The following is a 22,030-nucleotide window of genomic DNA, read 5'->3' on the forward strand; positions in this document are numbered from 1 at the left end:
AGAAGACAAATGCTGCCACCTCTGTGCAGCTCCCGAGGGGCACACACTTGAACATCATCTGCAGGTCAGTGCACAGGCAACAGTGCCCTGTACCCTCCCCTACCTTGTGTGACCTAGTCAAACACTTTCTAACAATAATCCCTGAAGTGTTGAGCACACAACCCCAGTTCTGTGCTGTATACTAATATGAACACTGCATGTACACACTACCCTACTACTACACTATTTTAAATGCTCATGTTAATAATTATTTAAGTGTATTCCTATTAACTTTTACTCATCAATTTCCTATGTATGTATGTATGTATAACAACCTATTGTCATATAAGTCTTATGTACTGCATCATGACTGCCTCTTGGGAATAACCCAGAGGCATAACTCAGTCTTTTCACAAATTTATAAACACTTTCTCTCTCTCTCTCTCTCTCTCTCTCTCTCTCTCTCTCTCTCTCTCTCTCTCTCTTACCACACACAGCCCACAGACCCACAGGATGTTCCCCACAGGATGTTTATGAACCACAGGGAACTCCCCACAGTCACCTAATAGAATAACATAGTCACTTTTTCACAATAATGCTTACATAGCATTTCACTTTTTATGTAACGAGTTGTAAGGGAAGTTTTTAGGTTCTTTTCTGAATTCTTCTGCTCTACATTCTGGGCTGATTGTCATTAAATGGCATCATACTCAAATTTTAGCTGCTTTTAAGATGCATCTATTTGATCAGTTCCTGTCACCTTAGTAAATATTTTCCTCTTCAAGTAAGAAATGCCCAATTGATCAGTTTATCCCTTAACTATTACAGGTTTGCCTTTAGCTAAATAAAGTGTTGTGATGCAAGTCTAGTATGACTGTGAAAGCCACCACTGATAGCAAAGGAATAATTCTGTAGCTAACACCTTTCTAGTGGCTGTAACTGTAGTTTTCTATAATGATATTATCTAGGTTTACTCTGTTATTAATAACAAGCAGTATAAGACTATCTTTAGCAATCAAAGGCTTAAATCTCTTTTTTCTCTCTTTCAGGCAAGTGGCCTTACATACCTGTTGAGTCTGCTCTTAATCAGCACGCCAAGAGTCACAGTGTCAGGCTCCACCAGGCCCCCCTGCAGCAACAGACTGAATAATTTGTCCGTCTCCTGAGGACTACTGGTGCTGGCTGATGCCAAGAGCAAGTTCCTGCAGTTCCTCAGTATCTGTCTAGTGTTAACATTTTTCCCATCAGTCTTCATGATATACTCCTGAAGGATCTCATTTGCCTCTGAAAATAATGCATTATCAGTAATTTCAGTACCTTCTCACCAAATGTATGTCCTCTTCACAACAGTGCTGTAGAAAATACTGAATAAAATTATTAAACAGTTTCCTGTAGAGATCTATAATCATATTTCTATCAATCTTTCTTTGAATGGGATGAGATGAGCACACAAACAAATTGCACATAAACCACTACAACTGCCATTATACATCAATACAAACAACTACACAATAACTACCATTGTACACCATTATAACTACCATTATAGCTAGATTCTGTAAAATAGGTGCTTCTTTACACCATGTTCCATTAACACAAACTTCAACAGGTTGGTGAATGCCAGACTGGTATGGAGCCCCTGTCCCTAGCTTCCTTACCTCTTTCTGGCAGGGCAGTTGACTGGTGTACTCTTGCCCCTTCCCCTAACTCTGATAATTTGCCCCTTCCCCTAACTCTGTCACATTATCAATCAGCCTTGCCCTAAGCTTAATTAAAAACAATAAAATAAATAAATAAATATTTCATCACATCCACATGGCTGTCAGTGCATCACACACCTAGCAGGAGAAAGAGCTGGTGCAAGTTTTTTTTTTTTTTTTTTTCTGTGTGTGTGTGTGTGTGTGTGAATTTAAGGGATCCTCATTAACTTTACACATTGGCCTTACCTTAAGCTGATTATCAAAAATATCAGAAATTAAGTCATGATAATATCAAGGTATTAGTCCCTCAGTTAAGCTGTGGGAAGGAATAAATATGTATCGGTGATACCTTAAGCTATGGATAAAATTATGAAACTGTTTAAGCAACATCAGTACAATTACTGCAAACACTAGAAAAGAATAGTCTTTGCAGCATTTCATTGTTGCTTTATCTTGTCTGTTTTACATTTTACACAACCATAAAGAAAGGGGACCTCTCCAAAGTTATTTTTATCCATGGTGTGAGGAATCACTGACACATCTCTACTTGTTTCCACAATTTTTTGAAGGTTAATACATTGATATTACTGTTTTCCTTCTGATATTTGTTAAAATCAGCTTAGGGCATGGCTAACTGATAAAGTTAATGAAGATCTTAAACAAAGAAAAACAGAGGAAGTGGCAAGTGTGCTAATTGACTCCTGCAGGATACATGGAGTGTCAACACCCACAGTGATTCAGTGATGTAAAATAATGTTTATTTCCATAATTTTTCTGAGGCTTAACATCTTGATATTATTCTATTTAAGTTGATACTTTGGAGAATTAGCTTAGGAAAAGACTGACTGATAATGTGACTAAAAATCACCTGAATAGAAATATTAGAGGAAGTGGCAAGAGTGCACCAGTCAGCCAACCAGATGGGGACCCTAGTTACAGATTCACCAAGACTATAGTCTTGGTGAATCTGTAACTAGAAAATTTACTCTGACAAGGATTTCTGTTTGGAAAGCAACAGTGTTCACAAAGAAAATGCTCCTCAAGAAATCTTAACTTGAAGGAGATCACAGAGAAGATACATGTACTAAGAGAACCAAACATGTGAATATATAATTATGATGGGAGACTTGAATGTGAAAAGAAGTATGCTTGCTCTCATTGCACTTAAAATTGTTTAGGAGGAATAAAGAAAATTCCAGAGACAGTAACAGAAACAAACAGTAAAAACATGATTACAATAGGACACTTCATCTGAAGGAAGAAGATCTTCTCTCACTACACTCAAAATATCTTAAAATGACCCCTGTTGTTTGGCAGGAACAATGGGCATGTTTCCACTAAACAGTATGTGATACTCTACTGGAGTGAAAGAAGAGTTACAACATGCATCAGGCTTAAAAATTCACAGCACTAAAAGCTAAAAGGAATATATTTTGCAATTTCTACCCAGTACAGTGCTCGGAGGTGACTGTAGAAGAAAAGTGCACCTACAAGAAAAGGGGAAAATGAAAGAATAGATCTTGCAATTTCTACCCAGAACAATGCTTGGAGGTGGCTGCAGAAGAAAAGTGCATCTACAGGAAAGAAGGGGATAATAAAAGAATAGATTTTGCAATTTCCAACCAGTACAATGTTTGGAGGTAGCTGTAGAACAAATAAAGATGTCTCAGAGTGGTTAGAAATTAAGGAAAGATGTGCCAAATAGCAGCAAAAGGGTTAATTCCTTTGACAAGTCTCCTGGGGCCACACACTCACCTGTAGCCTTGCCACTCTGGGTGAGGAGGGTGCAAAGGTCCACCACCTTGTAAGAGTCCACCTTGAAGCTTGGGTGTTTGGTGCCAAGCAGGGAATACATGTCCAGGGCAGCCTTGGTGTTGTTGTTGTCTACATAAGCCATGAGAACACCAGACAACATGCCAGCACTCAGCTGCTGCCCATCCTTAGAGGCACTCTGGAAGGGAAATGGAACCAATTTGACTGCTTTAGTTTCCTATGGAGTTGCTTTGGTGGCTGGACAGAAAAGAGCAACCAAACTACACCCATAGCTGGACATAATAATGAAAAAATTCATCACGATAACCAATAAATCAACAACAATAATGTTATTGGCAATAACCGATAATCAATAACTGGCAATAAATTTATCACCCAATAGGGTGATAACCGATAAATTGATAAATCCAAAATTCCAACATTAACGATAAAGATATTGATATTTTAAATAAGAAAATTGATAAATCCAAATCTTTATTTTTATCTTTATCTTAGAAAACTCAGAAAAATCTTATAAGAAATTTCAAATTCAATGTTTATCCTGTCTCTTCACTAATGAAACATACTGTTTTACGTAAAATAACTACATTTGATTTTGAAAGTTTAAAACTTCAACATGTTCCAAAAACTAAAATTTTTGATCATCACTAGTCTGGAACCAAAAATATAGGTGATACCAATGAATCAATAATATGGGAAAAATAATGATCAGATAACCAGTAACTTGATATCATTATCGCGATAAATTATCACAATAATTTATTGGGATAACGCTCCACCTATGGCTACATCTGGTCCATTCTAATCATTATGGCTTCACTGGCAAGGTCCTGTATATAGCTTTAATTAAGAACATAAGGAAATAAGGGAAGCTGCAAGAAGCCTCAGACCTACATGTGGTAGTCCCTATATGAAACATATGTGATGACCTCACACCACAGTATATATTGTATTGTCAAGCAAGAAGAAAGAAGAAAGAAGAGAAGACAGAATAAGTAAGAACAAAGAAGAAATGGAAAAGATGAATGAAGTAGGGAGGATAACAAGCAGTCATACTACCCAGGAAAGGGAAGGTAATTAGCACTTGATATCAAGGGAACTGAGAAAAAACAAACATGGACACAGGACCCACGCAGTCCACAACAGGCAGACGGCCATAAAACCTGGGAAGGCAGCCTGGGCCAAAGAGGGATTAATGGTAATCATAGTAGGGACAAGGCAGACAAAAGATTTGAAAGGGAAAGAAGGTCAGGAGGTGCGAGGCCAGGAGGTGACAAGGTCAGCCAGGAGGCATGAGGCTCTGAAAGGAGGTCAGCCTATAGAAAAATATCCACGCTCACTTACACTGTGCCTTCAAACCGCCTGTGGGCGGATCACAAGCATATATGAGCAATGTTATGGAAATAAAGATAATTTTCTGAGAGAAATGGGCAGTCCCAAACGATTGTATATTACAGCATGTAACAGTGGAATAATTCAGTAGCAGAGAGTAGCAGACACAGAAACAGAGAGGGCCTGACCAGAGAGAGGGGTCAAGATGGATGGAATAATTTAAAAGTAAGTGGACCTTGAAAGCATAATGCAGTCTGTAAATCAGTGATCTTATTAAAGGAGAAGGATGTTTAATTTATGTTTTATGTTTAATATCACCTGGTCCATTGTGATCATCTTGGCTTGATTGGTAAGGTTAGGTATGGTCTTAGTTAACAGTCCAATAATATACTGTTTATCAATGTCTTAAGTTTACTATGGAGTTGCTTTAGTGGTTGGACAGGCAAGGGAAATTAAACTACACCTGGTGCATTGTGATCATCATGACTTCAGTGATAAGGTCATGTATGCATGGTCTTGGTTAATAGTTGAACAATATACTATACTTCCTACCGCTTCATCTAAGTTTTTATCTGTTGTAAGTTCTCAATTCTATCAGTATTTATTTATTTTTTTAATTATTAGTAGATAAAAAAATAATACTGACAGCCTGAATCCAGCAAACATCATTACTGCTCATCCTCATCAGTTCCAGTACTAAATAAGATATTGTAATATTATCAGCAGATCAGAGAGGTTAATACTAAGAGTCTGAATCCAGCAAGCACTACCTCTGCACCTCACCCTCATGAGCTCCAGCACCCCAGCTGTGTCATTCCTGGAGGCACGGAGGAGCAGCAGGCGGCGCAGGGACCCTCGGATGTTGAGTCCCTTTGCACGCAGCTCCTCAAGGTGTCCCTCAAGCTCACCCTCATTCATATTGCGCTTTAAAGATAAATAAAACAAATTAAAAGATGGAATATTATGAGCATGACTCAGTCCTGTAAAAATACAATTAGGTAAGAAAGGTACAGTTTGTTAGTTTACTGACAAAAATAGTAATATTTTACTGTGATGCAAAATCTATCCATCTGTCTATATACCAGAGCAGCAATCCCAGACTGAATGGCCCAGCCAATAGCACCACACCCACACACTCGTACAGTACACACATCATTCACGCTCTTCCAGACTGGATGACTCAAACAAAAGCACCACACCCACACACTCATACATTACACACATCATTCACACTCATAGTTCCATTGGCTCCTGGGAGGGAGTCTCATGGACAACCCTACTACACCCAAGGAGCTAAGGCATAGCACAGCTGGCTACAAACTTCAACAGCAAGACCAAACAGCATACACTGGTATACCCGTCCCTTCATAATGAGACCATGATACAAAATAACAAATAGATATATAGTAGGGTGGTCCACAAGACTATACCTTTCAACCAGGGGCTGATGGGGCTAAGAGTGTGAATGATGTATTTACCTAGTTGTATTTACTCAGCTGTGGTATATGGTTAAGGGAGCTAAGCTTGTGCTGTCCCATCTCTATATCTACTATCATTCAACTTGGCCTTGAAATCATGAATTGACCTTGCATGAACCACATCTTTTTCTAAGCTATTCCACATCTCAACTATTCTTTGAGGAAAGTTACTTCTACAGATGACCTTTTCAACTTTCCATGTCCTCTTGAATCTCTTACATCCCATGTTATCAAATCCTGCTGGTCCACTTTTTCTAATCCATTCATCAGCCTATAAACCACAATCAGGTCTCCTCTCAACATCTGTTGTTCCAGCATCTGTAGATTCAAATTTCTCAATCTCTCTTCATATGATAAGTCTTGAAGAATTGGAACCAACTTTGTTGCTGACCTCTGAATCCTCTCCAATTTCTTTATATTCATTTTTATATGCAGCAATACTACTGCTGCATATTTCAACCTTGGGCATATCATAGTTACAATCAGTTTCTTCATTATTTCCTTATCTACATATCTGAATGCTTCTTTTATGTTCCTCACCCATAATCCTATTTATGTGTTTCTCTAGTGATATATTATTGGATACAGTTACTCACAAGTCCTTTTCCATTGTCATTTCTCTTTTCACTCTCCCCAAATTCCATTACACTGCATTTTCTGATGTTGGATTCCATTTCCCAGCTATGACTCCATTCCCGTAGTCTGTTCAAATCCTGCAGCAGTGCTTGGCAATCCTCTTCCCTTCCCACCTTTCTAAGTAACTTGGCATCATCTGCAAACAAACTCACACAACTGTTTATTCCTTCTATCATATTATCAATATATACTGCAAATATTACTGGAGCCAGTACTGACCCTTGTGGAACTCTACTGATCACTGTTGCTCACAAGGACTTTCCATCTCTACCATTCTCATTTCTCTGTCCTTCAAAAAATCCCTCCATCCACTTCAAAATCACTCCATCTAGATCTTCAATGTTTTTGATCTTCCATAGCAGTCTCTTATGCGGTACCTTATTAAATGCTTTTAGTAGATCCAGATAAATTTCATCTGCCTAGCCATCTCTTTCTTGTAGTATATCCATCACCCTCGAGTAGAAACATAAAATATGTCATGCATGATCTTCCTTCTCTAAAACCAAATTGCCTATCAGTCAATCTGTTCTTGTCTTCTAGGTACTTTATCCATCTTTAATTATTCTTTCACAAATCTTAGCAACCACACTTGTCAGGGGCACTGGTCTATAATTCAATGGCTCTTCCCAACATCCCCTTTATAAATTGGAACAATGTCTGCTCTCTTCCAGTGTGTGTGAATGTATGTTGCTTTGTCTGGGCCACCCCATATAAGATTCCCAGCCTGGTAGATAGATAAATAGTGGTGTGGGGACTTACTGGGTGGGGAAGGGTGCTGTGATGCTGCTGATGGAGCTGCTCTGAGATGCTCTGCTGAGGAGGTTGATCCAGGGCAGGCTGCAGCACAAGGGATAGGTTGTCCTTCACTGCCTTCTGCAGTGGCTGGCTCAATTGGTTCACAAGAAGGTCTGCTGAGTGCTCTGACACACCAATCCCGTGTTTCCTCAGCTCCTGTGGAAGTGTGCAGGATGCTGAGTGTGGAATGAATCAATTGGAATTACCTTTGTGGAATGACTGGCAAAAGTGATGAATACAAAGGGCTCACCAGTATTAGGACTAGATGAAGAATAAAAGGCATAATATGCAGCTCAAATTAATTGACAGATCAATGCATGGATTTAAGGCACAAATGCACGTGTGTGTGTGTGTGTGTGTGTGTGTGTGTGTGTGTGTGTGTGTGTGTGTGTGTGTGTGTGTGTGTGTGTGTGTGTGTGTGTGTGTGTGTGTGTGTGTGTGTGTGTGTGTGTGTGTGTGTTTACCTAGTTGTAATTTACAGGGCCTGAGCTAAGCCCATGTGGTCCCATCTTCATATCTACACTTGTCCAGTTTTCCTTAAAGTTGTGCACACTCATTGCCAATACTACCTCCTCACTTAGCTTGTTCCAAACTTCTATATTTCTCTGTGGGAAACTATATTTCTTTGTGTTACTCAAGCATCTTCCTTCTCTTAGTCTTTTGCTGTGGCCTTGTGTGTATCTGGTATTTTCTACTTCTTTAAGCAGTAGTTTCTCATTATCAGTTTCTTCCTCTCTATTCCACAATTTATGTATCATTATTAAGTCTCCTTTTCTCTTTTTTGTTCCAATGTAAGCAGATTCATTTCCTTTAACATATCTTCATATGTTAATTCTTCCAGTTCTGGAACTATCTTCATTGCCATCCTTTGTATTCTTTCTAGTTTTTTGACATGTTTCTTCTTGTGGGAGACCACACTGATTCAACATATTCCAGCTTTGGTCTAATTATAGTGGCAATTATCTTTCTCATCATATCTTTATCCATGTAGTGGAATGCTGTTCCAATATTTCTCACCATTCTATATGTATCTCTGAATAGCCTTTCTACAAGCTTCTCTGACTGTTGACTATCCTGTATTATTACTCACAGATCTTTCTTTTCTTGTACTTTTATTATTTCTTCACTTGTCATTTTATATATCCTGTATTATCACTCACAGATCTTTTTTTTTTCTTGTACTTTTATTATTTCTTCACTTCCCATTTTATATGTCCATTTTGGTCTCTTTTCACTTTTTTTTCCCATTTCCATTACATGACATTTTTTCACATTAAATTTTATCTCCCATTTCTTACTCTCCAGTCCCAGATTCTATTCAAATTCTCTTGTAAAATTTCAATCTTTGTTGTTTCTTATATGTCTTTGTAACTTTGCACTGTCTGCAAACAAACTCAAGTAACTCTTTACTCCTTCAGGCATATCATTTATGTAGATCAGGAAAAGTATTGGTGCCAGCACTGATCCCTGTGGTACTCCACTATCTGTTTTTCTCCATTTTGATTTTATATCTTTTACTACTGTTCTCATTTCTCTTCCCTTTAAATGACTTTCCATCCAGTTTTTTTTTTTTTTCCCATTTAATCCTCCTAGATCTTCTAGCTTCCACAGTAGCCTGCTGTGGAGAACTTTGTCAAAAGCTTTTTTTTTATATCTAAATACACACAATCTACCCATTTATCTCTCTCCTGTGTTATATTAGTCACTCCTGAATAGAAGCTCATCAAATTTTTTATATATAATTGCTTTTGTCTAAAGCCATATTGTTTTTCTGTTATAATATTATGTTTTTCTAGCACTTTTTCACAGATCTTACATACTATGCTGGTCATTGATACTGGTCTACAGTTTAGTGGTTCTTCTTTCTTTCCATTTTTATAAATTGGCACTGTCTGCTCTCTTCCATTCCTTAGGCACTCTTCCACTTGATAATGAGCACTTTATTATGTTAAATACTGGTTCAGTTAATTGTTTCCTGCACTCTTTTAAAATGAAACCTGATATTCCATCTGGTCCTTTTGCTTTTCTCTCTTCCAGTTCCTCCCTCACTTTATAAACTTTTCTTTGATTACTGTAATTCCCCACATTTGCTTTTATGTCTTCTCATCTTGTGGTTCTTTAAATTCTGATTTTTCTGTGAAAACTTGTTGAAACTTTTTATCTAGTAATTCATTCATGTATTTTGGGTCTTCATATGTTTAATTTCCATCCTTCAACATTTCTAGTTTTTCTTTTAGTTAAATTTTTCCATTTATGAATTTGTAGAACAGTTTTGGTTCATCCCTGCACTTTTCAACTATATCCTTTTCATATCCTTTCTCTTCCTCTCTCCTTATTTTCACATGTTCATTTCTTGCTATCTTAAAAGGCTTCTATATTTTTTGGAGTTTTGATTTATTTTCATTCTTATCCATGCTTTGTCTCTTTTTTTTCTCTGCACTTGCACATCTTGCACTGAACCACACCTGTTTTCAAGACCTTTTAACATATCTACCAACATCTCTTCATGCTCTTCTTTTCGCCAAGCATTGGTCATAGGTGTCACATACACTCCTACATAATCCTTCCATTTCCACTTTTAATCATAACTTGTAGAATTTCAGATTTATCTTCACCTTTTATTACCTTCACTTTAACACATTTTTTAGTCAGAATGATCACTCCACCTCCTCCCTTGTCACTTTTATTTCTCATCTATAAATCATATTTATCATCACCAATGTCAGGAGTTTCCCATTCATTTTTTTTCATTTTGTCTCACATAATACAACATCTGGTGCATTCTGTTTAACAACTCATTTATTTTCATATTTGTTGACATTAATCCATTTACATTAGTATAACATACTTTACTTACTGTTTGATTTACCATTTCTTTATTCTCATATCTCTTACTCTCCAGAAAACTTCTGTTCACTGTTCATTTTTTTGTTTAGCCTCATTTACCAGCTCCTTTTGCTTCAACCTTCCAGTCTCACCCAGATCTCTTTTTATCCATACATTCTTATATTCTTCATCTCCAGACAACCTCCAAGACCCATTTATTATGTCTTCTGCTTGTACCTGTGTTGCAAAACTTATTCTTATGGGTCTCATTTTCTTCTTCATATTTCCCAATTCTATGAAACTCTCCCACTTGGTTTATTACCTGACTGTCTTCACCTGTCACTTTCTTCAGTAAATTATTAAACAGGTTCTTTTCCTTTCCCTCTCTTTGATATCTGCTTACTATTTTCTCTTCCTTTAAACCAAATACAATTACTTGTTTATATTTTTCTAGTGTCTCTCACTAACTTTTCTCTTCTTTAATAACATTTACCACTTTCTGCCTCAAGTTTTGTTTCTCATTTTCTTGTTGTTCTATTATTTTCTTTGGTGATTCTTCTTCAGCTTTACATTCATTTATCTACTTATTTTGCCTCATTTCCACATCCTTTACACTTGCCTTCATTTCCTCATTTCCTTTCTGAACAGCTCCTACTTTCTCCTTTATCTGTTTCTTCAAAGTCATTTTCCACCTTCAACTTTTCATTTTTTATCTTCCATCTCAATCAACTTTGTTGTAATATTCACCAACTCTATACCTGTCTCCTGGTGTGCCTCCAATGTCTTTACTCTCTCCAATAACTTGTCCATCATTTCTTCCATATACAAAATCTTTCTACACTGCAACCTATAATTCAGTTCTCTTTCTTCTCCAGTGAAACCTTAAAAAATCCCCTTTCCTTTGGGGTGCCGCCATCCACTATGTTTGTCCAAAGCGTGTGTGTGTGTGTGTGTGTGTGTGTGTGTGTGTGTGTGTGCTCTACTGACCTGGAAGAGAGGGTGGATGTGATGAACAGCAAGACCTGCCCTTGTGGCCACCAAGCTGAGAAGGAACTGCCCACCCCAGTCATCTGTGTTCTTGCTCGATGGCTGCACAATAAATAACATAAGCAAATGAATATGTAAATGTTTCAACAAATAAATAAATACATCATATTCAATAGGTATATATATATATATATATATATATATATATATATATATATATATATATATATATATATATATATATATATATATATATATATATATATATATATATATATATATATATATATATATATATATATAAACAATAATCATATGTATATCATAAACATCAACTTTTATACATGTATTCACTTCTTTTCACCATTTCTTTTTACTTCTTTGTGCTCCTAAGGCCAATTCATTAAACATTTGGAAGGTAAGCCTCTGAAACGTTATCCCAACACCAAACTCCAAACCACAAAATGGCCATGCAGATTTATTAAACACACATCCCACCAGACAGTTCAGGGGGAGTTGCTGAGAATGTTGGCAGCCTTGAGGTCCTAGGGTTGGCAGGCCTGAGTGATGACCTGTGTGTGTGTGTGGGGATGTGTGTAATAATAATAATAATAATAATAATAATAAAACGGTGGGGATGTGTGTGTGTGTGTGTGTGTGTGTGTGTGTGTGTGTGTGTGTGTGTGTGTGTGTGTGTGTGTGTGTGTGTGTGTGTGTGTGTGATTCACCTACGGTCGTCTGCTGGTCACCCAGCCAGCCATTACCCTGTGGAAAGATCGACTGATCTTTGGGTAGGACTGAGACCACTTACACACCACACATCAGGACAGCAAGGTCACAACCCCTAGAGTTACATCTCATACCTACTTACTGCTAGATGAAAAGGGGCTACACATTAAGAGGCTTGCCCATTTGCCTCGCCACTCCTCGGATTCGAACCCAGGCCTTCTTGGTTGTGAGCCAAGCATGCTAAACACTACACTATGTAGTGTGTCAGTTGCACTCTTTTAAAAAGACTGAAATCCTGTGACTTAACCTTTGAGTTAGTTCAGGTGCACTCTTTTAAAGGGCTGAAATCCTATGACTTAACCTTTGAGTTAGAGTAATAAAAAATGCAAATTTTGTTATTGAATATATTTATATAATTGAGATACTTTTCTACTGTAAACAGGAGAATAAAACCTTTCCAAAATGGGATTAGCCGATGCTTTCAGAGAGTGTCTGGCTCCCAACGCTTTCTCGCTAGAAGTTCCAATAACATCTTCTGGTTCTGGCACTCTCTCTGGCATTCGGGTTACTGCCCCAGTAACCCGAATGTTTAATGAATCAGCCAGTAGTCACACTGAAGGTCCATGCATATCCAACTAATGACATAACAAACTAAAAAGTCTCTCTCTCTCTCTCTCTCTCTCTCTCTCTCTCTCTCTCTCTCTCTCTCTCTCTCTCTCTCTCTCTCTCTCTCTCTATGGTTTCACAGCAAGTCTGAATCCAAACTTCTGCTCCTCAATACAACACAACACAACACAACTAGCGACTCTCTCTCTCTCTCTCTCTCTCTCTCTCTCTCTCTCTCTCTCTCTCTCTCTCTTTGGTTCCACAAGTCTGAGCCCAAACTGTCCCACAACACAACACAACACCACAAAGCACAGGCAGCCATTGTAACACAACCCAACACAGCACAGGCAGCCACAGTAACACAACCCAACACAGGCAGCCACAGCAACACAACCCAGCACAACAGAATACAGTCAGCCACATTTACCTCCTGGCCGTGGTGCATGAGGAGAGCAAGAAGGGAAATGATGGACTTTGGATTGGAGTGCCATGCTGGAGCCAGAGTGCTCAGAGTGTCCCCTACATTAAGCGGCACTTTGGTCTCCTTCACTGAAATGTATATTGTACATATCTATATTAATCCTTTCAGTGCTATTTGGCATACCTTTCTTTAATTAATAGCCACTCTGAGACATCTTTTCTTGTTCTATAGCTACCTGTAAACACTGTATTGGCCAGAAATTGCAAAATCTATTCTTTTCATCCCTACTTTCTTGCAGATGGTTAAAAAGATTGCATGTTGGTTTTAATGCTGTGAGTAGATGCATATCACAGTGAGAGTTAAAGGCCAATACACATTCATAATGTTTAACTCTCTGCTTCTCACTTCATATCTATCGACATAACTCTTTTTTCCATTTCTTACAATACTGTAATTACTTCAGTTCTAATTCAAACAGTGAGATTAATGAACTGACATTAATCATTATTTTGAAAAGCAGATGTTCACATAATATGAGTTTGTGTGTGTGTGTGTGTGTGTGTGTGTGTGTTTACCTCATGCTGTCCCATCTCCATAGCCTTGAATCCATGTATACTTTCTGCATTTACTATCTCCTCATCCAGACTGTTCCACACATCAATACTTCTATATGGGAAACTATACTTTTTGACGTCTCTTCTACAAGCACTCCTCTTCAGCCTCTTTCCATGTCCTCTAGTATCCCATGTATCCCAGACCATTAAGTTGCTCCAGTCCACCTCCTCTACTTCCTCATATGCCTTATATATCACAATCAAGTCTCCCCTTTCTCTCCTCTTTTCCAATGTTGGTAGATGTGTCCTTGCCAGTATCTCTTCATATGACAAGTCCCTGATACTTGGTACCATCTTCGTAGTTGCTCTCTGAACTTTCTCCAACTTCCTTATATCCTTTTTCTTGTATGGCGACCACACTACTGCTGTATATTCTAGGTCTTATCAGCGACACGATCATCTTCCTGACCATCTCTTCATCTATATATGCAAAGGCCTGCCTTATTCTTCTCAACAAGTTATAGGTTTCTCCTGTGATTTTGCTAATGTGGGTCAGGTTCCCACTTACTGTAACATCGAGATCCTTTTCCTCTTTTGCTCCATTCAACCTTACACTATTCAACACATAATTTCCTTTTACTCTTCTTGTACTTTTTCCAAATTTTATTACTTTACACTTCTTTAAATTAAATTCTATTTCCCATCTATAACTCCACTCTGATATCTTGTTCAGGTCTTCTTGTAACATTCCACAGTCCTCTGCACTCTCAACTTTCTTCAGCAATTTTGCATCATCCATGTGTGTGTGTGTGTGTGTGTGTGTGTGTGTGTGTGTGTGTGTGTGTGTGTGTGTGTGTGTGTGTGTGTGTGTGTGTGTGTGTGTGTGTGTATTTAACTAGTTGTAATTTACAAGGCATGAGCTAGGCTCATGTGTTCCTGTCTCCATATCTACACTTGTCCAATTTTTCCTTAAAGTTGTGCACATTCATTGCCAATACTACCTCCCCACTTAGCTTGTTCCAAACTTCTATATTTCTCTGTGGGAAACTATATTTCTTAATGTTATTCAAGCATCTTCCTTTTATTAATCTTTTGCTGTGGCCTCGTGTGTATCTGGTATTTTCTACTTCTCTTAGCATTAGTTTCTCATTATAATTTTCTTCAACTCTATTCCACAATTTATAAATCAGTATTAAATCCCCCCTTTCTCTTCTTTGTTCCAATGTAGGCAGGTTCATTACCTTTAACATATCTTCATATGTTAATTCTTCCATTTCAGGAACCATCTTCATTGCCATCCTTTGTATCCTTTCTAGTTTTTTGACATGTTTCTTCTTGTGGGAGACCACACTGATTCAACATATTCCAGCTTTGGTCTAATCATAGTGGTAATTATCTTTCTATTCATATCTCTATCCATGTAGTGGAATGCTGTTCCAATATTTCTCACCATTCTATATGTATCTCCACTTTGTTTTTCCACTGCTCCTTTATCACTTTTTCAAAGATCTTACATACTATGCTGGTCACTGATACTGGTCTATAGTTTAGTGGTTCTTTTTTCTTTCCACTTTTATAAACTGGCACTATGTCTGCTCTCTTCCATTCCTTAGTTGATATTGAGCACTTTCCTATGTCAAATACTGGTTTAATTAATTGTTTCTGCACCCTTTTAAAATGAAACCTGATACTCCATCTGGTCCTTTTGCTTTTCTCTCTTCCATTTCCTCCATCATTTTATAAAATTCTTCTTTGATAACTGTAATTTCCCACATTTGCTTTTTTATGTCTTCTCATCTTGTGGTTCTTGAAGTTCTGATTCTTTTGGTAAAACTTGTTGAAACTTTTTTGTTTAGCAATTCACTTGTGCCTTTTGGCTCTCCATCTTTCCCTCCTTTATTTCAACCTGCTGGCACTACTGCCATCTTATTTATTTCTAAAGCTGAACTCTGCTCAAACCTTTATTAAAAACTCCACATTAGATGATTCAGGGCTTGTTCCTCCCTCTCCTCCACCCTCTGACTACTTCATGCCACCCATTAAGATCCTTCACAATGATGTTTTACATGCCCTCCCTGGCCTGAACCCTAAGAAGGCTTATGGACCTGATGGGGTCCCTCCTACTGTTCTCTGAAACTGTGCCTCCAAGCATGCACCTTGCCTAGTCAAACTCTTTCAACTCTGTCTATCAATATTACCTTTCCTTCTTGCTTTTTAATCTATCCTCAACAGGAAGATTCTTAAACATCTATCACTTCACAACCTTCTATCTGATCACCAGTATGGGTTCCGTCAAGGTCACTCTACTGGTAATCTTCTGGCTTTCCTTACTGAGTCTTGGTCATCCTATTTTAGAGATTTTGGTGAAACTTTTGCTGTTGCCTTAGACATATAAAGAGCTTTTGATAAAGTCTGGCACAAAGCTTTGATTTCCAAACTACCTTTCTACGGCTTCTATCCTTGTCTCTGTAACTTCATCTCAAAGTTTCCTTTCTGACCGTTCTATTGCTGCTGTAGTAGACGGTCACTGTTCTCCTAAATCTTTTAACAGAGGTGATCCTCAGGGTTCTGTCCTGTCATCCACTCTCTTCCTATTATTCATCAATGATCTTAACCAAACTTCTTGTTCTATCCACTCCTACACTGATGATACAGCTCTGCACTTTTCCATCTTTTCCTAAATGTCCAACCCTTCAGGAAGCATACAATTCATGCACAGAAGCCACAGAATGCCTGACTTCTGATCTCTCTAAAAATTCTGATTGGGGTAGAGCAAACATAGCACTGTTCAATGCCTCAAAAACTCAATTCCTCCATCTATCAACTCAACACAACCTTCCAGACAACTATCTCCTCTTCTTCAATGATACTCAACTGTTCCCCTCTTCTACATTGAACATCTTCAGTCCATCCTTTACGTATAATATAAACTGGAAACTTCACATCTCATCTCTATCTGAAACAGCTTCTATGAAGTTATGCATTCTGAGTCATCTCTGCCAGTTTTTTTCACACCACCTCCCTGGCTGCTAAAACTGTACAGGGGCTTTATCCACCCATGTCCAGAGTATGCTTCACATGTATGGGGGGGTTCCACTCACACTGTTATTTTAGACAGGCTGGAATCACAAGTTTTTTATCTTATCAACTCCTCTCCTCTAACTGACTGTCTTCAGCCTCTTTTTCATTGCCACAATGTTGCATCTCATGCTATCTTCTAACATTATTTTCATGCTAACTGCTCTTCTGATCTTGTTAAGTGCATGCCTGCCCTCCTCCTGCAGCCTCGCTGCACAAGACTTTCTTCTTTCTCTCACCCCTACTCTGTCCACCTTTCTAATGCAAGAGTTAACCAGTATTCTCAATCATTCATCCCTTTCTATGGTAAACTCTGGAACTCCCTGCCTCCTTCCTATGAATTGAATTCCAAGATGGTGGTTTCAAGACACTTACCATTCAATTTTTTTATGTTTCTCTTGACGTCTCTTTTGGGACTAGTACCTAAGTGGAGTTTTTTTTTTCTTTCTGGTTTTGTTTTCCTTGGACAGTGACCCCCTTACATAAGAAAAAAGTTTCATTTCCATCCTTCAACCTTTCTAGTTTTTCTTTTAGTTTAATTTTTCCATATATAAATTTGTAGAACAATTTTGGTTTGCCCTTGCACTTTTCAACTATACCCTTTTCATATCCTTTCTCTTCTCCTCTCCTTATTTTCACATATTCATTTCTTACTATCTTAGTCTTCTTTATTTTTTTTTTGGTTTCAATTTATGTTCATTCTTATCCATGCTTCATCTCTTTTTGTCTTTTTTCTTTGCTCTTGAACATCTTGCATCTTCCATTCCTTTTATTAATATTAGGTCTAGAATTGTTGGTTCGTCATCTCCCCTACATCTTGTATTTTCAGTCACCCATTGCATCATTGTGTTTTCCATAGTCAGCTTCAGAAATCTTTCTCCTCATGCAGTCTCATTTCCTCCTGCCTTGAACGTTGCCCAATTTACTTCTTTGCAACTGAAGTCAGCAACCAATAATACTCTTTTATTACTTTTGATTAATCTACTCAAGCACTGAATGGTATCTTACATTGTTTTCTCACAGTCTTCCTTGTTCCAAGAATTTGTTTTGGGTGGTACATAGGTTGTTATTACCATCAGTATTTCTCCAGTATCATCCTCCAAGTTAACACTCAATATTTCTGCTTTTCCTTCCTCATATTTCACTATTTTTGCCTTCATCTCTTTACTTGCCATTATCACTACACCTTCCCTCCTTTTACCAACCCTGTCTCTTCTCCATATATCATTGTTGTTGTTAATGACTATCTGATTTTCTTCTTTTAGCTTTGTTTCTGTTAAACACACCACCTTCAGATTTTTTCTTTTAAAATAGTCTTGTAATTCCAGTTTTCTCTGTATCAATCCATCTATGTTTGTATACATCACATTCAGGCCTTCATTTTTACTATTATTGTCTATTTTATTTTCATTTATTTCTTTTCCTCTATGTACCGTTTCTTCACTCTGTCTCCCAAAACTCTAAAAAAAAAAAAAAAAATGTAGTCTTTTTTCTTCTGTTCTTGATTTATTTTTCTCTTCAGCCTCTTCATACATTTCTTTCAATTTTTTTTCCATTCTTCTTCATTTCTGTTCTTCCTTATATATCCTTGCAATCTTCTACTTCTCTTAGTTTGGTTGTTCTTTCTAGTATCTCTTCTGGTGCTTGTTGTGATTTTAGTATTATTTTCATAGGTCTTGTTTTGCCTTCCAGCTAAGGTCCCAGTTTAATAACTTCTTCCACTTCTTCCTTGATTTAGTTTCTTCATCATTTAGCTTCTTCAGCAAATTGTTCATTGTTTTTGTTTCTTCTTTATCTCTTTTCAATTTGTATAGTACATTTTTCTCCATTATTGCATAAATTATGACACTCTTCTTATCTGCTGCATCTCTTAACAAATCTTCATTGTTTTCAGTGCCTTTACCAGTTCCTTTTCTAAATTTTATTTTTTATCTTTCAATGGCTTTTGAATGATTTCTTTGAAGTCAATATTTACTTTATCATTTTTTATTTCCCGGTCTTTCAGTTCATCCATGACTCCTATCACCCTCATCTCACCTTTCACTAGCTCTGCTTTCAAATCATTATTTTTTTTCATTACTTTTTCTATGTTGTTTTGTAATTTTTCATTTTTCTTAATATTCTGTTGTTCTCTCAATCTCATCTCCCCCAGGTCTGTTTTCAGCTTGGATGTGTGTGTGTGTGTGTGTGTGTGTGTGTGTGTGTGTGTGTGTGTGTGTGTGTGTGTGTGTGTGTGTGTGTGTGTGTGTGTGTGTGTGTGTGTGTGTGTGTGTGTGTGTGGTGATAAGAGAGAACAGTACTCACCAAACTTGATGGCCTGTTCCATCATGTTGTTTTTGACCAGCACCATGAGCAGTGGTGTGGCAGCAGCAGTGGCTGAGAGCCCTGTGTTCTGCAGCATCTGTAGAGCAAGGTGTGGCTGGCTCAGGCTCAGGCCAGGAATGATGTGGTCACGCAGAGTCACAAGGCTTGGAGCTTCCCCAAGCTGAAGCATTAGCTGCACACACTCTAACAATTCTGTAATATAGGTAACACAATTATTTCATCGTTAAGTGGCTTTTTTTACTCACAATATTCACTGTTCATCTCATCATAACTGGCCTAATGATCTGCAATGTAAATTAGTCTGAAAGAAATTATCTTAGATCAGGGGTTCCCTACCTTTTTGTTCCTCTGTACCCCTTGGACATTTTTATGGGATAGAAAAAAAAAATTATTATTAAGGATAAAAAAAAAAATTGTCAATGTCACTGTCAGTGGCACAACCTGCCAGTCCAGGCAGTATTGTGACAGATGTGTCTCAACCCTTGCATTTACACTTATTAGCATATTAATAATAGGAGTAGCACTTAACCTCACATGATTTCAATGTCACCAACCTAACATACCTGGCCTCCCAAAGGACACATCTTTGTTAATTCCTTGCTCTTACGTCACCTCCATCCTATACTGCTCATCAAACAACTTAATTCATTCTTACATTTTCAAGTTGTGCTGTACTTAAAGGTACTTGTAAAATGGTCAAGTGGAGTTCAAGTAAGATATGAGTGCACTTAAGTATGAGTACATGTACCAGCTTGGGCCCAAGCCTGATTTTTTTTTTTTTTTATGTAGGAAGGACACTGGCCAAAGGCAACAAAAATCCAATAAAAAAATATGCCCACTGAAATGCCAGTCCCATAAAAGGGTCAAAGCAGTGGTCAAAAATTGATGAATAAGTGTCTTGAAACCTCCCTCTTGAAGGAATTCAAGTCATAGGAAGGTGGAAATACAGAAGCAGGCAGGGAGTTCCAGAGTTTACCAAAAAAAGGGATGAATGATTGAGAATAATGGTTAACTCTTGTGTTAGAGAGGTGGACAGAATAGGGGTGAGAGAAAAAAGAAAGTCTTGTGCAGCGAGGCCACGGAAGGAGGGGAGGCATGCAGTTAGCAAGATCAGAAGAGCAGTTAGCGTGAAAATAGCAGTAGAAGACAGCTAGATATGCAACATTGCGGCGGTGAGAGAGAGGCTGAAGACAGTCAGTTAGAGGAGAGGAGTTGATGAGACAAAAAGCTTTTGATTCCACCCTGTATAGAAGAGTATGAGTGGAATCCCCCCAGACATGTGAAGCATACTTCACATGATATGACCTTTTTTTTTTTTTTATTAATCTCAGATATTCTTGTCTTTTTTATTCATTTTCTTGTATGTGTATTTTTTTTTTTTGCAACAAAACTACAACAACAGTGGTGGTGACAAGTAACATTACCACACCTTCACTAGCTGTGTCAGCAGGAATGAGTGACTCAGGCCAGTGCTGCCCGCCAATCTCGAGTCAGTACTATACATGTCCCATACCTAATCTTTTCAGGCCTATTTCAGATTGCAGCCACAGGAAGTTTCATAATAATGAAAACCAAATGTTATTCATCCTACTCTTGATATAATTTAAATAAAAGTTTTGCTTACTAAAATGGGGAATTTAGAAAGAAAAAAAAACAAAAAAAAAACTGTGCAATTGGACTGCAGATTACAACACCATGTGAGTATTCTCTGAGACCTAATGTACCCCCTGAAAAGTGCAAATGTACCAATGGAAGCACATGTAGCCCAAGTTGGGAACCTCTGTCTTAAGTCATTGACATGTTAAATCTTCAATAAAATGTCATACAAGTCACTCTGCAGATAGATAAGCAATGGATATCAAAATAAGGAATAAATTAACATTCTAATGCTCACTGTTCATCTCATCAAAACTATCCTTGTGATCTGCAATATAAGTTAAGTTTGAAGGAAATCACTGCCTTAAGATGTTACATCTTCAATAAAATATTACTTAAGTCACAATGTAGATAGATAAACAATCTATAAAAACAAGTTATAAATCAACACTAATGCCCACTGATCTGCAATGTAAGTTAGTTTGACAGAAGTTACCTTCTTAAGTCATACACATGTTACATCTTCAATATACTGTCATCTGTCACAATGTAGATAGATAAACAATGGAGATAAAAATGAGCAATAATTCAATATTATACAAGCAAGACACATACGGGCAGGTTCCTGGGCAATGGCCTTGAGGTGGAGGAGTGGCCAGAAATAGTGTTCCCTAAGGGGCAGGCCAGCATCCTTCATGGCCTTCAGCAGCACCCAGGCCAGCTCCTCCCATCGCTCCCTCAAGGCGTGCTCCAGGGCTACCTGCAGGGCGAACTGGTTGATGCCTTCCTCCTGCAGGTGGTGGCACAAATCCACCACCACACCTGGGGCCTGTAGAGAATGTGTGGTCTCCTAAACTCAAGATACTTGATGCATCTCCACAGATGAAAACTTTAATAGTTACCAGAACTTCACGTGCATAAGGGGACTGCCAAGTATAGACCTGACAGCTCCTTGTAGCTTCCCTTATTTTCTTATATTATTATGTTGAAAGATCTCAATTACAAATATTTTGCTGGGCTTCTGTAAATAAGGGCACTTGCACGAGAGAGAGAGAGAGAGAGAGAGAGAGAGAGAGAGAGAGAGAGAGAGAGAGAGAGAGAGAGAGAGAGAGAGAGAGAGAGAGAGAGAGAGAGAGAGAGAGAGAGAGAGAGAGAGAGAGAGAGAGAGAGAGAGAGAGAGAGAGAGAGAGAGTTCAAATGTGCTGTCCCTGCCAT

General features: G+C 38.0%; 1 protein-coding gene across 4 annotated transcripts in view; it reads right to left on the minus strand.

Moving 5' to 3' along the window:
- The window catches only part of LOC135112772 (leucine-rich PPR motif-containing protein, mitochondrial-like), a 36,429-nt gene that overhangs the window by 8,368 nt on the left and 6,031 nt on the right, over positions 1-22,030 (minus strand). For all 4 annotated transcript variants that reach the window (XR_010274556.1, XM_064027565.1, XM_064027566.1 and 1 more), the window contains exons 7-14: positions 21,431-21,644; positions 19,199-19,411; positions 13,269-13,390; positions 11,507-11,608; positions 7,658-7,849; positions 5,568-5,708; positions 3,435-3,630; positions 1,047-1,263 (exon numbers count right to left, since the gene is read on the minus strand). Coding sequence is in view for 3 of the 4 variants with exons in the window: in XM_064027565.1 (XP_063883635.1) it covers positions 1,047-1,263; positions 3,435-3,630; positions 5,568-5,708; positions 7,658-7,849; positions 11,507-11,608; positions 13,269-13,390; positions 19,199-19,411; positions 21,431-21,644 (1,397 nt within the window). In the remaining variant the exon portion in view is untranslated. The remainder of the gene's footprint in view (positions 1-1,046; positions 1,264-3,434; positions 3,631-5,567; positions 5,709-7,657; positions 7,850-11,506; positions 11,609-13,268; positions 13,391-19,198; positions 19,412-21,430; positions 21,645-22,030) is intronic.

Source organism: Scylla paramamosain, chromosome 24 (genome assembly GCF_035594125.1).
Source record: "Scylla paramamosain isolate STU-SP2022 chromosome 24, ASM3559412v1, whole genome shotgun sequence".
Lineage (NCBI taxonomy): Eukaryota > Metazoa > Arthropoda > Malacostraca > Decapoda > Portunidae > Scylla > Scylla paramamosain.